At 42.7% G+C, this 17,249-nt stretch overlaps 1 protein-coding gene across 1 annotated transcript; it reads left to right on the top strand.

Annotated features, from left to right (window-relative positions):
• Window positions 1-959: 959 nt before the first annotated feature.
• Window positions 960-10,128, top strand: LOC134568898 (14 kDa phosphohistidine phosphatase-like). The gene is made up of 3 exons (XM_063427601.1): window positions 960-1,159; window positions 2,196-2,320; window positions 9,936-10,128. Exons 1-3 carry the CDS (start codon window positions 1,021-1,023, stop codon window positions 10,026-10,028), a joined length of 357 nt encoding a protein of 118 aa, XP_063283671.1. The 5' UTR covers window positions 960-1,020; the 3' UTR covers window positions 10,029-10,128.
• Window positions 10,129-17,249: the final 7,121 nt, after the last annotated feature.

The following is a 17,249-nucleotide window of genomic DNA, read 5'->3' on the forward strand; positions in this document are numbered from 1 at the left end:
ACTATAGTGCCCTGAGGGTGCCCCCACCCTCAGGGTCCCCCTCCCGCCCGGCTCTGGAAAGGGGAAAAGGGGTAAAACATACCTTTTTCCAGCGCTGGGCGGGGAGCTCTCTGCCTCCGATCCTCCTCCGTTCCGCCCCGTCGGCTGAATGCGCACGCGCGGCAAGAGCTGCGCGCGCATTCAGCCGGTCTCATAGTAAAGCATTATCAATGCTTTCCTATGGACGCTTGCGTGCTCTCACTGTGATTTTCACAGTGAGAATCACGGCTGTCAATGAGACAGCCACTAGAGGATTTGGGGGAAGGCTTAACCCATTTATAAACATAGCAGTTTCTCTGAAACTGCTATGTTTATAAAAAAAATGGGTTAACCCTAGCTGGACCTGGCACCCAGACCACTTCATTAAGCTGAAGTGGTCTGGGTGCCTAGAGTGGTCCTTTAATATATTACATTCAATGTAACTTGATAATGTTTTTTTTTAAGTGATGTTTATTGATTTTTTGCAGAAAACATTTTTTTTTTTTTTTATTGGGCTGACCAGCCATTTAAGCAAAAAAAAAAAAAAAAAAAATCAACACTTTTAGACCAATTTAAGAACAATTTAATAATTACAAAAGACCAAAAATAAAAGAAAATTCAGAAACTTTGATAACTCTCCCCAAAAGTAACAAGTAGATAGATAGCTATGAGAAGGTTTATATATATATAAATATACAAAATAACATTTTCTGTCTCTCTGCACTCTGTCACGTGACTCTTCCCACCAGTGACGTATAATAATGGGCGGTACCTTGCGGGGCCACGAATTTATATTTAGCGCTGCCCCCTATGACGGATTCACTAAGCTCCGCCCCGCGCGAAGTAAACAAACGGTAATTAAGCCCCGCCCCTTTGACTTCGTTAAGTCCGCCCCCTAAGATGTCACTAGGCTCCGCCCTGCGCGGGCACGGAGCACTATAAAAGCCAGTCCCTCCCCCTCTCCGGGGACGCGCTGTGGAAGCGGATGCCTGGTCGTGCAGTATGGCTACCCTGGATACAGTGGCTGAGGTCCTCATAGACCCCGACGGCATTTTCAAGTATATCCTGGTGAGGGTGAAGGAGCCCGCGAGTGAGCAGCACTGTGACATCGTGAGGGGAACCAGCAGCGCTGAGTATCACAGTAAGCGCCCTCTGCCAGGCTCTGGGCGGGGTCTGCTTCACCTGCCGGAGCTACGCAGTGACGTCATCACGCCTAGTCTATAAATAGTGGGAACATGTTCTGCCCGTGTATGGAGGACTCACAGTGTGAGCCAAACCTTCTATGGAGAGAATGCCCCTAGGGGCCCACAGTGTGAGCCAAACCTTCTATGGATAGAGTGCTCCTAGGGACCCACAGTGTGAGCCAAACCTTCTATGGAGAGAATGTCCCTAGGGGCCCACAGTGTGAGCCAAACCTTCTATGGAGAGAATGCCCCTAGGGGCCCACAGTGTGAGCCAAACCTTCTATGGAGAGAGTGCTCCTAGGAGCCCACAGTGTGAGCCAAACCTTCTATGGAGAGAGTGCTCCTAGGGGCCCACAGTGTGAGCCAAACCTTCTATGGAGAGAGTGCTCCTAGGGGCCCACAGTGTGAGCCAAACCTTCTATGGAGAGAATGTCCCTAGGGGCCCACAGTGTGAGCCAAACCTTCTATGGAGAGAGTGCTCCTAGGGGCCCACAGTGTGAGCCAAACCTTCTATGGAGAGAGTGCTCCTAGGGGCCCACAGTGTGAGCCAAACCTTCTATGGAGAGAGTGCTCCTAGGGGCCCACAGTGTGAGCCAAACCTTCTATGGAGAGAGTGCTCCTAGGGGCCCACAGTGTGAGCCATACCTTCTATGGAGAGAGTGCTCCTAGGGGCCCACAGTGTGAGCCAAACCTTCTATGGAGAGAGTGCTCCTAGAGGCCCACAGTGTGAGCCAAACCTTCTATGGAGAGCGTGCCCCTAGGGGCCCACAGTGTGAGCCAAACCTTCTATGGAGAGAGTGCTCCTAGGGGCCCACATTGTGAGCCAAACCTTCTATGGAGAGAGGCCCCCCCTCCCTGCTGTTACAATGTATGGAGAGGGTTTTCTATCAAGCCTGGGAGAGCTGCTCTTACCATGTATAAATAGTAAATACAGTGGGGTTAAGGTAGGCTTACACCATTTTTAAAATATTTCTTTTTTTTTTTTCCACTCAGATCATATATTTGAAAAAATAAATCCTGATCTACAAGCGGCAGGTTTTGAATGTACAGTTCTTGGAGGAGGAAAAATTGAACATAACAGTAAAGAGAAAAAAATCCGTGTGTTTGGCGAATCTACGGTAGGTTTGAGTCAGTGTATTTCAGTTTACTGTCAAGTCATGTTTTTTGTTTTGTAGATAATTTTACTCCTCTCTGTTCCAGTTATTGCATAAATTGTATACTATAAAAAGTGATTTTCAGTAGAGAACTCTCCCGGTTATTCATTAAAGTGAGATTTGTCAGGAATAAAAATAAAATTTCAAGTTTAACCCCTTCATTACCAAGCGCTTTGCAAAAAAACACCTCTAGAATCCAAGTATTTTGAGTGTCCTAGAAAGTAACGTTGAAGTTGGCTTCTTATTTGGTGATGGATCACTTCTTATTTGTAATAAACGTTAACTCGCAAGTTGGAATAAACTTGGAATTAATAATAATTTAAAATAATAACTTAAAAACAGAGTGTAAAATCAGAGTCCACACTCCTTGTTTTCGGCAATTCCATAATATTTATTAAGAGGCTAATCAAACAAATAAACAATACATATACATTTGAAAAAGGCTAGTATATGTTGCTACTAAAACTAGTCATTGACTGAATGGAAAGTAGGCTAAACTAACATGGTAAAAAAGACAGACACGTGATACAGTTACCAATCCATTGATCATCAACTGAGAGTAAGAGAGAGAGGGTGTGTATAGTGGGGAGAGAGAGAAAGTGAGGAGGGTGAATTCAAAGAGAGAATGTGCTATTCACAGGGCTTTAAACAGGTTAGCTCTCCTTCTGCTGGACATACCTTTCTTAGTCAATCCCTTAGGATGTAACAGAACCAGAGTGCCTCCTGGGGGAAGGGGGATTGCATTGGAAGGGAATGGAGGAGGAGTTTATCAACAACCCAACTAATTTTGCTTGGTGAAAGGCCATGTGCTTCATAGAGGACTCCATTATTGCCTAAGGATAGAATGGAGCTTAAATCCCTGTATTAGAACACAATAACACTTCATTGGCATACAGTTTGACCGTTAATCAGATCCCCCCACTTATTACATTATAGATCATATACAAACCATATTTCTACACATTGTATGATCTAATAATGAAAATAATACATTTTATTAGCTACATAAATTAAATTTGGCTCTTGTTTCTGTAAAGTAGTACATTGTATCTTCCAACTCTAAAATAAATAACACATTTGCCACGTAAAGGGAAACTCCAGTGCCAGGAAAACGATCCGTTTTCCTGGCACTGGAGGGTCCCTCTCCCTCCCACCCACCAATCCCCGGTTACTGAAGGGGTGAAAACCCCTTCAGTCACTTACCTGAGGCAGCGGCGATGTCCCTTGCCGCTGTCTCCTCCTCCGCGCCGCTCCTCCTACTGGATCCGTCGGCCGGCGGGCGAGACTGATCCCGCCCACCGGCCGAGGAGACCTAATGCGCATGCATGGCAATTCCGCGCATGCGCATTAGGTCTCCCCATAGGAAAGCATTGAAAACGAATTTCAATGCTTTCCTATGGGGATTTGAGCGACGCTGGAGGTCCTCACACAGCGTGAGGACGTCCAGCGACGCTCTAGCACAGGTTTCCTGTGCTATGGACCAGGAAGAGACCTCTAGTGGCTGTCTAGTAGACAGCCACTAGGGGAGGACTTAACCCTGCAAGGTAATTATTGCAGTTTATAAAAAAACTGCAATAATTACACTTGCAGGGTTAGGAGTAGTGGGAGTTGGCACCCAGACCACTCCAATAAACAGAAGTGGTCTGGGTGCCTACAGTGTCCCTTTAAAGGCAGTATCAAGATGTCACCTTCAAATCCATGCCATTTAACCCCTTAAGACCGCAGGACGTACTATGCCGTCCTTATTTTGGTGGCTCTAAAAGCCGCAGGACGGCATAGTACGTCCTGCGATCTTATGTACTTACCCGGTCGCCGGCGATCCCACGCCGGCGATCGCTTTATGGGGGACTTACCTGGGAGCCCAGGGAGTCCCCCTGCGTCCTCTTCAGCCGCCCAGGGCCATGTGATCGCGAGGTCCTTGCGAGGACCCCGCGATCACATGGACGGCATAGCCGTCCAAGGCATTGCCAGCAGGGGGAGTGCCTGTAATGACAGGTACTCCCCCTGCTGTCTGGAAAAAAAAATAAAAAATGTTAAAACAGTGTAAAAATAAATTATATATACTTAGATCATATATATATATATTTATTATATATATGATCTAAGTGTATATATACACACATATACATAAATATGCATACACGTACAATGATATTGATTAAATATATATATAATTTTCATTATATATATATATATATATATATATATATAATAAAAAATAAATATATAAATACGTTAAAAAAATAAATAAAAAAATAATAAAAAAAAATACATAAAAAATATATAAACATGCGTAATTTCGTTCTAACTGTATTTTAAAATTAATATATATATTGATATCAAAATACATGTAGAACGAAATAATATATATCTATATACATAAGTATATACGTATATATCACTATGTATATACCTATATATAAATAAAAATAATTAAAAAAAATTATATACATATATATACACACATATATATATATATATATATATATATATATATATATATATATATATAATAATTCTACGCATATATTTATGTAATAATTTTACATAATTAGGTCATTTTATTAATTACAATTTGCAGGACCTGCCTGCCAACCCAGGCCAAAAGTTCAGGGAATTACATTGTCTAGCACTATATTTAACTCTGTAACTTTCCAAGACACCATGAAACCTGTACATGGGGGGGTACTGTTTTACTCGGAAGACTTCGCTGAACACAAATATTAGTGTTTCAAAACAGTAAAATATATCATAATGACGATATCGTCAGTGACAGTGACATTTTTTGCATTTTTCACACACAAATGGCACTTACACTGACGATATAATTGTTGTGATACGTTTTACTGTTTTGAAACACTAATATTTGTGTTCAGCGAAGTCTCCTGAGTATAACAGTACCCCTCATGTACAGGTTTTATGGTGTTTTCAAAAGTTACAGAGTCAAATATAAGGTTTGCGTTTCAGTTTTTTCACATTAAAATTCGCCAGGTTGCCTTTGAGACCGTATGGTAGCCCAGGAATGAAAATTATCCCCTTGATGGCATACCATTTGCAATAGTAGACAACCCAGGGTATTGCAAATAGGGTATGTTCAGTTTTTTTAGTAGCCACTTAGTCACAAACACTGGCCAAAATTTGCGTTCAAATTAGTTTTTTGCATTTTCAAATATTAACACTAACTTTGGCCAGTGTTTGTGACCAAGTGGCTACTAAAAAAGACTGGACATACTCAATTTGCAATACCTTAGGTTGTCTACTTTTGCAAATGGTATGCCATCATGGGGGTAATTCTTATTTCTGGGCTACCATATGGTCTCAAAGGCAACGTAACCAATCTGGCGAATTTCAATGTAAAAAAACTGAAATATGTAACACGCTATATTTGACCCTGTAACTTCCCAAAACACCATAAAACCTGTACATAGGGGGTACTGTTTTACACGCGAGACATCGCTGAATACAAATATGTGTATTGTATTGCAGTAAAAGCAAACAGTATTATGACATTCACAGTTAGAATGTCACGTAGAACTAAAAAAATTCTTATTTTCTCCCATTTTTTAAATATTTTTTTCATATTAAATTATGTTCCATACCTAAATATTTGATGTTAAACGAAAGCCCCGTTTCCCCTGAATAAAATGATATATAATAATGGGGGGTGCATTTAATATGAAAGAGGTGAATTATGGTTGGACAGACATATAGCGCAAATGCCAGGTTTTGTTTACGCTTTTTTGGATCACAACTTGTACATTTGGCTGCGGTCTTAAGGGGTTAAAATAAATCAATGTTGGCATTGATTTCTATACACTGGACACCCCTATTTGGCTCACGCTAAATATTATGGTATGACAAACCACAATTTTGATTAAAAACTGGCACCAAAGTGTCACCATTAACTCAATGCATTACACTGGGGATTTCTGAATAAGTAACTAAGGTTTTCCTACGTGAAAACCATCTAGGCTCACCCAAAATGCCATTGATTTTTATTATTTATAAAATATTTTACCAGGAAAGATACATTGAGATTTCTCACATTTTCAAGTATGTCCTTCCTCCACAAAACATTGCATTGTTACAATAGGGTACAATAAAATAAAAAAAATATATTAATACACAATATAAACAAAATGTAACATAGAACAGGTAGGAAATATATAATCAACCAGGACAGGTGCATTCTGTTTTGAGGTATGTAGAGAGAGATCTCTTTAAGGACTTTAGGCCTGGGGAAGATTTGAAAGTGTGCAGGAGGTCGTTCCATAAATGCGGTGCTCTGTAGGAAAGGAGGAGCGGGCTTTTTTTTTTTTCTTTTCTATTGAGATAGACTAAAGTGCTGGTACTGGATAGGAGGTTATAGGAGGTGGGAAAAGCAGGGGAGAACATTCTGTTAAGGTAGGGAGGGAGTTTCCCAGAAAAGCTCTTAAACACAAGGCTGGAAAGATGAAGGGTGCGTCTGGATTCCAGCGACAGCCAGTTTAGTTCTTTTAGCATGTCACAATGGTGGATCCTGTAATTACATTGTAGCACAAATCTGCAGAACGAGTTATACAATGTATTGAGTTTATTAAGGTGGGTTTGCGGAGCAGGTGCATATACTACATCCCCATAATCAATGATTGGCATCAGCATTTGCTGTATAATGTTTTCCTTTTCTGTAGGGCTTAGGCAGGATTTGTTTCTGTACAGGGCACCTAGTTTTGGATAAAGTTTAGATGCAAGTTTTTCTATGTGGAGGCCAAAAGATAGATTGGGGTCCAACATACCCAAGCATTTGAAATAGTGGACTGCGGTCAGTGTACTATTTTATTTTGTTTTGATGGATAGGTAGGAATTGTGTAATTTGTGTAGTTTAGGTACTGTTCCAAAGATCATTGTGACCGTTTTGTAAGTGTTTAGGAAGAGTTTGTTTTTTGCGATCCACTTTTCTACTTCTGTGAACTGGTCTTGGAGCACAGCCTCAAGCTGCGGTAGATTGGATTTGCTCGCATAGATTACTGTATCGTCTGCGTACATGTGTACATTTGAGGATTTGCAGATATTAGGCAGATCATTTATAAATAATGTGAATAGTAGGGGGCCGAGAATGGAACTTTGTGGAACACCACACGTGACTGGGAGAGGGAGGGAGTCACTGTCAGAAATGGACACATATTGCGAGCGATCCGATACATCTGATCGAAACTAGGTTAGCGGACAATCCCCAATACCTGAGTTTGTGCAGTAAAATGTCGTGGTCTGCTGTGTCAAAAGCCTGTTAAAATCAAGGAAAATAGCTCCAGTTAGGTCTCCTTGTTCCATGCCAGTTTGGATGTCATTGCAAACTTTTAAGAGGGCAGTTGTAGTGGAGTGATTCGGCGAAAACCCGATTGATCAGGGGTCAGATAGTTAGATTGTTGGTAATACTCACATAGTTGCGTATGGACGCATTTTTCTAAGATTTTTGACAAAACTGGGAGCAATGATATTGGGCGATGGTTAGCAACCAAAGTTGTGTCACCACTTTTATGGATAGGCACTACTTTTGCAGTCTTCCAAAGTTGGGTATGTATCCAGACACCAAGGATTCGTTAATTAGGGTTGCTACGGTTTAGCAATTGACGGTGCACTGAGCTTCAACAGCATTGCTGGGATTTGATCAGGTCCAGACTGGTTTTTCATTTTTAGATTATTAAGGTGTTTCTTAATGACACTAATAGGTACAGGTCTAAAAATGAACTTGTCTATATTGGGTCTTTGCAAATTTAGTGGGGCCTGATCCACATTTGTAGTTTCGGGATGCATGTCATTTATTAGTTTGGCAATCAGAGTAGTGGAGCATCTGACGTTTGCTACATCAAAGGGGAGTTGCAGGGTTTGGTTATCCACTTTGACAGTGGAGGGTTGGGAGTGGATTGGGGGCGTTTATAATTTATTTATGACTTTCCAAAAGTTTCTAGGGTTTGATAGGTTATTGTTCAGATTTTCACAGAAAATCCCCTGTCATCCAACAACATTTAGACTGAGCCAAACCACATTTCGTATCAACTCGTGGCACCATCAATTAAATTTTGACTTTTCATGCAACCATTTTACCACCAATCTATGCCAAATGTAAAAAAAAAAAAAAAAAAAATTGGTGTTTTTTTGTTTTTGTTTTTTTGACACACATAGCAATTTAAGAATACATGTATGGAGAACTTTAAAGGGAAACTCCAGTGCCAGGAAAACAATCAATTTTCCTGGCACTGCAGGTCCCCTCTCCCTCCCACCCCTTGTCCCCGGTTGCTGAAGGGGTGAAAACCCCTTCAGGTCACTTACCTGAGATCCCGCCGATGTCCCTTGACGGTGGTTTCTGCTCGCCGCCTCTCCTCCCAGTCATTACATCGGCCGTTGGGCGAGACTGATCCATCCACTGGCCGGGGAGACCTAATGCGCATGCGCGGCAATGCCGCTCATGTGCATTAGAGCTGCCCATAGGAAAACATTGAAAATGCTTTTCAATGATTTCCTATGGGGAATTGAGCGACACTGGAGGTCCTCACACAGCGTGAGGACGTCCAGCGACGCTCTAGCACAGGTTTTCTGTGCTATAGAGCAGGAAGTGTCCTCTAGTGGCTGTCTAGTAGACAGCCACTAGAGGTGGAGTTAACCCTGCAAGGTAATTATTGCAGTTTATAAAAACTGCAATAATTACACTTGCCGGGTTAAGGGTAGTGGTAGTTGGCACCCAGACCACTTCAGTGGGCAGAAGTGGTCTGGGTGCCTGGAGTGTCCCTTTAAGGGTTACTACCAAAGAACACCCCAATATGTGTTCAGCAACATCTCCTGAGTGATACCCCCCCATGTATAGGTGTGTCGGGTTCTCTGAGGGCTAAAAGTCCTTATCTGGAGGGTGCGCATTCCAGTTTTCCAACTTGGAATTTTCACAGATGGTCATCATGCACCCATGTCCTATTTGGGACATTTTTAAAGCCGGCCAATGTAATTTACCCCATCAAACCATATATTTTTGAAAAGTAGACACCCTAGGGTATTTCAAATGGTGGTATTTTAACACATTCCATGCACTAATTCTACCACCAGTCTTTGTCAACCATTTGGGTAGTCATTTTTTTTTTTTTGCTATTTTTCTCTCACATTGTACTTTAGGCATGGATTCTCAGTTCCTGTTATGTGTTACTGACCAAGAACACCCCAGTATGTGTTGAGCAACATCTCCAGAGTAAAACAGTGCCCCCAATGTACAGGTTTTATGGGTTTTTGCAAACTTACAGGAGTCAATGTAGGGCTTTCCCCTTTTCCATGTTTGCACGTTGAAGTTTGCAAGATTGGTTTGCTGGGCCTTTGTTGCCTTTGAGACCGTATAGCAGCCCAGGAATGAAAATTAACATTTTCAGCATAAAGTCATTTAACTCCTCTACAGCAGAGAAATGACCAGTGAGACTGCAGGGGGCATGATCTAAACACCCAAACCACCATACGTCTACAGTAGTTTTGGCCATAAACTGATCCTTTACGTTTTCTCTACAAAATAGTGACTTTTTTTTTCTGTATCCTTCAGCTAAAAAAAATATATTTTAACTTTCAGGGATATGGAAAAGCCGACCACTCCATCACTGCAGAAAAATTGAAGAAGGCATATAGCGGCTATGAAGTGATTTGGTCAGATGACAAGAAATGAATGCCCATCTCTGTGATGCGTGATGGAATGCAAAATGGTCTCTTTCTAACCTGGCCTTTCAAATGACATATTCTTCAATAAAGTTTATTTGTAGGTGAAAGTCCCAAGTCTTGTTTGTACTCTAGTTAGAGGTAGGTCTTGTAGTTGATTAATCTTATTTGTTTACTATGTTTTCACAGTGTTTAATGAAGGAGTCAGTGCCATATATTCATGGATTTTCCCCAGAACAAATTTCTTTTGAGTTATGAGACCCCAAAAAGCCAGTAGGCTATGTGATCAAAATGTAATAAACTTTATTTTTTTTTATTCATAATATAAACAGAACGGCGGAGAACAAATTGGAGAACCGATAATAGGCTGTTCAATCAGTCTCTTGTGTAAAAAGCAATGTCACAATGTTACAGTAGATGGAGACATAGTATTAACATTGTTATTATGTAACCAGATGACTTCACAGGAGTTGATACTGTGTGAGTTCCAACAAATATGGGGAATAGATTGTCTGCATATAAGCTTTGCAGGTGAGACAATCGGTAGGTTAAAGACAGGCAACAAATCCAGGAGTCGCAGGGCATAAGGGATGTTCAGTATACACCGCCAATTAGTCAGAATCTTTATATACAGGCAGAACTGAGGTGTCTAATCCTTGGGAAGATGGCGAGTAAGTATCAGAAGGTATTGGAGAGATTTGTGATCAATATGTGAACCAGGTAAGCCTGTGGTGAAGCAGTTAGTACAGCAATAACACACTGGAAATATTGCTTCGACACTGTGCACAATAAGAGTGTGTTCGATGCACTGACAGATAATATAAATATTTCACGTAAATGTCAGTTCTCTGGCATCCTCACTGAAAAGTTAGAGGTTTTTAAAGTGATAGGAACAACTCAATTTCACTACACCATCTTTACTTTTTAATTTATGGGTCCAAGTGATTATACTCTCTGACAACACGTACGCATACTCTGTCATCAATAAGAGCATGGTAATGTGGCACCCCATGCAGTTAAATAATGAATTGAGTATTAACAAGGAAGGGGATACCATACCCACCTAATTCCCCACCTCTACTTTCTGACATCCACGTGTTGACTGCAACACCTGTTACTGTAAATATGGAAATATAATGTACGTGTATTAATAAAAGCACCTTAAACCCGATCACATGCAGCATCCATCTAGGTGAGAACATCACGTATAGCACCCGTTATTTTGCTGCCCTGCTCTTGGCCAAAATAGTTAATCAGGAGTGCACCTACTTATGTAATTTATAGACATACATGTTATTTGTTCATGTGTTAATAAACATTGTCTATGTACATGTGGATCTGTGAGTTTATAATCAATTTCAACAACCTAGAATAGTATGGAACAAAAAGCACACCTTCACGAATTCCCACAATGTGCACAATACAGTAAGCAAATATTTACGAAAACATCCAAATTAGGTGGTTATTAAACACAGTAGAACTATATATTTAAATTTAGTTACCACAAGACCAATCTGACCATGTGTTAGTTCAGATTGAAACCTTTAAATAAATTCCTAGGGTGTGCAATTCCGTCATTATTTCCATTTTCTGACTGGGTATTTTCTAGGGTTCCAAGAGGGTCCACAGCCAAACGCTCAATGTTCACTAACGGTTCAGGATATCAGCATTCACCAATTCGTTTCGATTTGAGATATTGAGAAATCTTGGACATCTGATGTGGTATTAGGCCTGAGATGAAAACCACTGCTAAACAAACTCACACATTCTATATATTCTAATTTAGTTACCACAAAACCAATCTGACCATGTGTTGCCCTAAGATAATGTGTTATAAATGTGTGTTTGATTAGCACTGATATATATGTGAGCTTGATTAGCACTGGTTTCTTTCTCAGTCCTCAAACCATAACAAAATGTACAAACCTTCTCAGTATCTTAAATAGAACAGAATTGGGGAGTGCTGAAATTCATGAACATTGGTGTACCTTGAAAGTTTGGAAATGGACCCACTTAGAGCCCTAAGAAAATATGCATTCAGACATTAGAAATAATGACAGGATTGCACAGCCCGACAATCTGAACTAACTAAAGGCACGATCTGGGAAAGTGGAAGGAGGACAGATGACAATGTACCCTTGTAACTGCAGCTGGTTCCCTTATTTACCACTATAATGTCTTAAAGCATAGAACTTAGCATGGTTAACCATACAGATATATTAGCCACATATTATATAGTTAGTAAGTAGAGTTGAGCGAACCCGAACCGCGAAGTTCGCGTTCGTACCGAACATTACGGTTTTTGGACCCCGAACACGGACATTTCACTGTATGTTCATGTTCGAGTTCAGTGGTCAGCAATTTAATGGTGCATTTTGAAAGGCTGCAGGGCAGCCAATCAACAAGCGTTTGACTCGTTTGCCCTTAGAAGCCATCACAGCCATGCCTACTAATGGCATGGCTGTGATTGACCAGTGCAGCATGTGACCCAGCCTCTATATAAGCTGGAGTCATGTAGCGCCGCACGTCACATGAGCTCTTATTAGTAGGGAGAGGATGCTGCAGCTGTGAGGGACAGCTTAGGAAAGAATTCTGGTGTTGAATCTGCAAACTACAGCGATTATTCAAACTACAGCGATTATTTTAGTGGGTGCTATACTACATTGTTGTACCCTGCCCTGAGCCCAGTTCCACAGAGAGTGCAATGCACTTACAACTGCATGTGTGCCAGGCACATGACTTTAATCCTGTTCTGCTAGCTCAGTGGGCAACATCTAGGCATTTTTAAATACTGCAATTTTTTTGCTGCTAAATAGTACATTTGCGTCCTGCGGTGCACTTCATATCTGAGAGTCAAATAGAACCGTCAAACACTGTGCTTACCACGCACTTTGAAAAATTCAAATTGTTTTGGGTGCTAAATAGTACATTTGCGTCCTGCGGTGCACTTCGTATCTGAGAGTCATATAGAACCGTCAAACACTGTGCTTACAGCGCACTTTTAAAAATTCTAATTGTTTTGGCTGCTAAATAGTACATTTGCGTCCTGCGATGCACTTCATATCTGAGAGTCAAATAGAACCGTCAAACACTGTGCTTACAGCGCACTTTTAAAAATTCTAATTGTTTTGGGTGCTAAATAGTACATTTACGTCCTGCGATGCACTTCATATCTGAGAGTCAAATAGAACCGTCAAACACTGTGCTTACAGCGCACTTTTAAAAATTCTAATTGTTTTGGGTGCTAAATAGTACATTTACGGCCTGCGGTGCACTTCAGATCTGAGAGTCAAATAGAACCGTCAAATACTGTGCTTACAGCGCAGTTTGACCCATTCAAATTTTGGGGGTGATAAAAAGTAAATTTAGGGTGTGCACTTCATATCTGAGAGTCAAATAGAACTGTCAAATACTGTGGTTACAGTGCAGTTTGACCAATTCAATTTTTTTTTTTGGTGCTAAATAGTACATTTGTGGCCTGCACTTCATATCTGACAGTCAAATACCAATATAACAACATTGTAATTCGGGGGCAATACCCTCACAAGTCAAACTGAGAGGTCAGTTTATAGGGAAAACTGTTGCCTGGATACAATTCTAAAAAAATTCCATATGGCCTTTGCAGACTTTACATGCTGGAAAAACACAGGTGCCAACTGCTGTGGCTTTCTGCAGTGTGCAGACCGGCAAGGAGGACAGGGTTGAGGAGTGGGTGGAAGATGATGTGGAGGATAATAAGGTCCTAGACCCCACATGGAATCAAGGTCATGCGAGTGACGTGTGCAGTTTGGAGAAAGAGGCGGTGGTCGCACAGAGGCACCAGCACAGCATAAGAGGGAGCAGGGTGCAAAAGCGGAGCGGACGTCCCCTAGCGCTCATCGGCATATATTAGCTCAAAAATTACCACAGTTATCCAAGTAACAGATGGAGCGATCAAAGTTCCATAATAGAGTTGAGCGAACCCGAACTGCAAAGTTCGGGTTCGTACCAGATTTAACGAGCCATTCGAAGTTTCACATTGAGGGTGACCGGGACCCAGACACTGTCTGGGCAGCGGTCGGACGACCGGGACACAGTATGCCTGATGTTAAGGTTAGGAGTCACCGTGTGGAATTGATTAGCAGGGTCTGGTGCAGGGTAACTGCACGCCCCCTGGTGTGGAGCACCAGCGTTTGTGCGGGCACATACCAGGACTCTGATACAGCTTCAGTAAAAAGAGTACTGGATACCAAAAGTCATCACCAGACTGATCCACAACTTGGAACAGGATGTGACATTCACTGTAGCGGCTGTGCGCTGTGATCTAGCATGACGAGCTGGGTGATTTCCTCCGGGAGCTTGGCTTGGTGGGAGTTGAGCCAGTTCTGGGTGGCCATTGTGATGCAGCATGCCCACTCTGCATGGGAGTCCTTCTCCCCTTTCTGGGTCTCCCTAAACTTTCGGCGGTATTGCTCGGGGGTGACCGCATACCGGGCCAGGAGGATTTGTGTAATAAAGGGATAGTCTCTGATCTGCTCTTCTGGTACAGGCTGGTAAATATCCGCTGCCTTCCCCACTAGTTTGCTGGCCAGGATGGTGACCCAGCCGCTAGGGTCCACGTCTTGGAGTAGGCACTGGCGCTCAAAGTCTTGTAAAACGTCATCGATGCCTTCTTCTGCTTCCTTGAACTCTTTGAAGGCATTGTATGGTAGCTTGTTGGCCAGGGTGGTTGTGCTTCCTGGTGCCATCTGCTCCCTTCTTCCTTCATCTGGGTTCATGGAGGTTGCCCTCTGTCTATTGGCAAGGACATAGGCTGGCACCTCCAAAAAGGTCCTGCTGATGATCTCCTTTGAGGGTGGCTCTTGGTGATATGCCAGGCGCTGTTCCACCTCCTTGCGCACTTCCTCCTCATCTCCGGCCCCTGGCTGGGGTTCGTTGCCTCACTGCGCGCCTGGTCATCTTCCATGAGCGCAGCAGTCAATTCGGCCTTGTTACGCCCACTAGGCATTATTCCTCTGGCTCCACACAAGTCCTGCAGTGTAGGTTGCTTTAGAGCGCTGTAGTCCATGGGTCTGTTCGCAGGGACATGGGATCCCGCCGCTTGCCACCAATTGAAGTGGGACCTGGGTAACCGATGGTTATCCCCTTTGATTAGAATAGGTCAGACCCATTTCCCCAGTAACCGGATGGAACACAGTTCTAGGATACAACATTTGACAATCTTTATTTGGGTACACAGCTTTGCCTCCTGTTGCTTCCTCCTCCTCTACCATCTCCTCATCTGGTCAGCGTAACACCTTCACCACCAACTTCAGCACATCCAGGGGGAAATGACAGCAGGTTGTTTTAAAACTCATATGTTTGGGGGGAAAACCCGACACCGCGCAGGAGCTGTGGACGAGCATGGAACAACAGGCCGATGAGTGGTTGTTGCAACTGAGCCTCAAGCCCGGCCTGGTGGTGTGCGATAATGGGCGAAATCTCGTAGCAGTTCTGGGCTTAGCCAGTTTGACGCACATCCCTTGCCTGGCTCATGTGCTGAATTTGGTGGTGCAGAAATTCCTGAAAAACTACCCATATATATGAGAGCTGCTGCAGAAAGTGCGTGCCGTCTGTGTGCGCTTTCGGCGTTCTCACCCTGCTGCTGCTCGCCAGCGTAACTTCGGCCTTCCTGATCACTGCCTCATATGCGATGTGCCCACAAGGTGGAACTCCACCTTGCACATGCTGGAGAGACTGTGCGAGCAGCAGCAGGTGATAGTGGAGTTTCAGCTGCAGCACACACGGGTCAGTCGCTCTGCGGAACAGCACCACTTCACCACCAATGAGTGGGTCTCCATGCGAGACCTGTGTGCCATGTTGCGCTGTTTCGAGTACTCCACCAACATGGCCAGTGACGCCTTTCTCAGCCTTACTATCCCGCTTCTATGTCTCCTTGAAAAAACACTTCGGGCAATGATGGAAGAGGATGTGGCACAGGAGGAAGAGGGGTCATTTCCACGGTTATCAGGCCAGTCATTCACAAATGGCTCGGAGGGTGGGTTCCTGCACCAGCATAGGCCAGGTACACAATTGTCCAGCATCTCCACACTGTCCCATGGAAGCGTTCAGCTGTCCATCTCCCAAACACTGGAGAGAAAGAGGAAGTACCCCCCTAGCCACCTGGCCTTTGAAATGCTGTCATTCCGTCTGGTTGAGACGGACAGTTTTAAAAACCTGATGGCGTTATTGGACTGCAATAAATGCACCGCAGGCCGCAAATGTTTCTTTTTTTTATATGTCCCAATATTTTGGGGGCTACCCCAATTTAAAAAAACAAACAAACAAATAAAAAACCTCCTCCTCCTCCACCGCCGCTTCCACCTACACCGCTGAAAGGTAAATCTGCTACTCTGGTGACTCGGTCCCTCTGGTCACTATTCTCCAACCCTCGATTGTCAGCTGAATATTCAGAAAAGATTTTATGGAAGCTATTAACCAGACACACTCTCTTTGCTTTTCCATAATCTTCTGATCATTTATTCAAGATGCTCAATATTTATGCTATACTTGTCACGAACATTGGTTACAAAAGGTTACAAAAAGGTTACACGAGATACATAAAAGAGGAAGTAGTTTCTGCTGTTACGTTCAATATTCCATAATCTAGTCTTACAAAATATCACATGTACATTGTGGTTAAGCGTATCCTGTTACATAAAAACTGTTATAGCTTGTGACCTGCTTTCAGTTATGTTTTGTAAGCGGTTCTGCAAAAAGAGCTTGCTAATACTTTTACAAAAGAATTCAATTTATACAATACTGACAGATTAATTGTTTAACCCCTTAAGGACCAAATTTCTGGAAGAAAAGGGAATCATGACATGTCACACATGTCATGTGTCCTTAAGGGGTCAATATTCCTTCAACCGCCATGGTCGCCGCCTCCTCAACCTATGGGTCACTTAGTATAAACTATGTACACAATATCAGAGGCTTGTGAAGGCCTTTTCTCAATGCATCAGGAGTTGAGCATTTCTCCATGCACCAGGACTGCAAGAAATGCACCGCAGGCCACACATGTTTCTTTTTTTTATATGTCCCAATATTTTGGGGGCTACCCCAATTAAAAAAAACAAAAAAAACTGTGTTGGCTACCTCCTCCACCACCGCTTCCACCTACACCGCCACGGTCACCGCCTCCTCAACCTATGGGTCACTTAGTATAAACTATGTACACAATAACAGAGGCTTGTAAAAGCCTTTTCTCCAT

The sequence above is a fragment of the Pelobates fuscus genome, chromosome 7 (genome assembly GCF_036172605.1).
Source record: "Pelobates fuscus isolate aPelFus1 chromosome 7, aPelFus1.pri, whole genome shotgun sequence".
Lineage (NCBI taxonomy): Eukaryota > Metazoa > Chordata > Amphibia > Anura > Pelobatidae > Pelobates > Pelobates fuscus.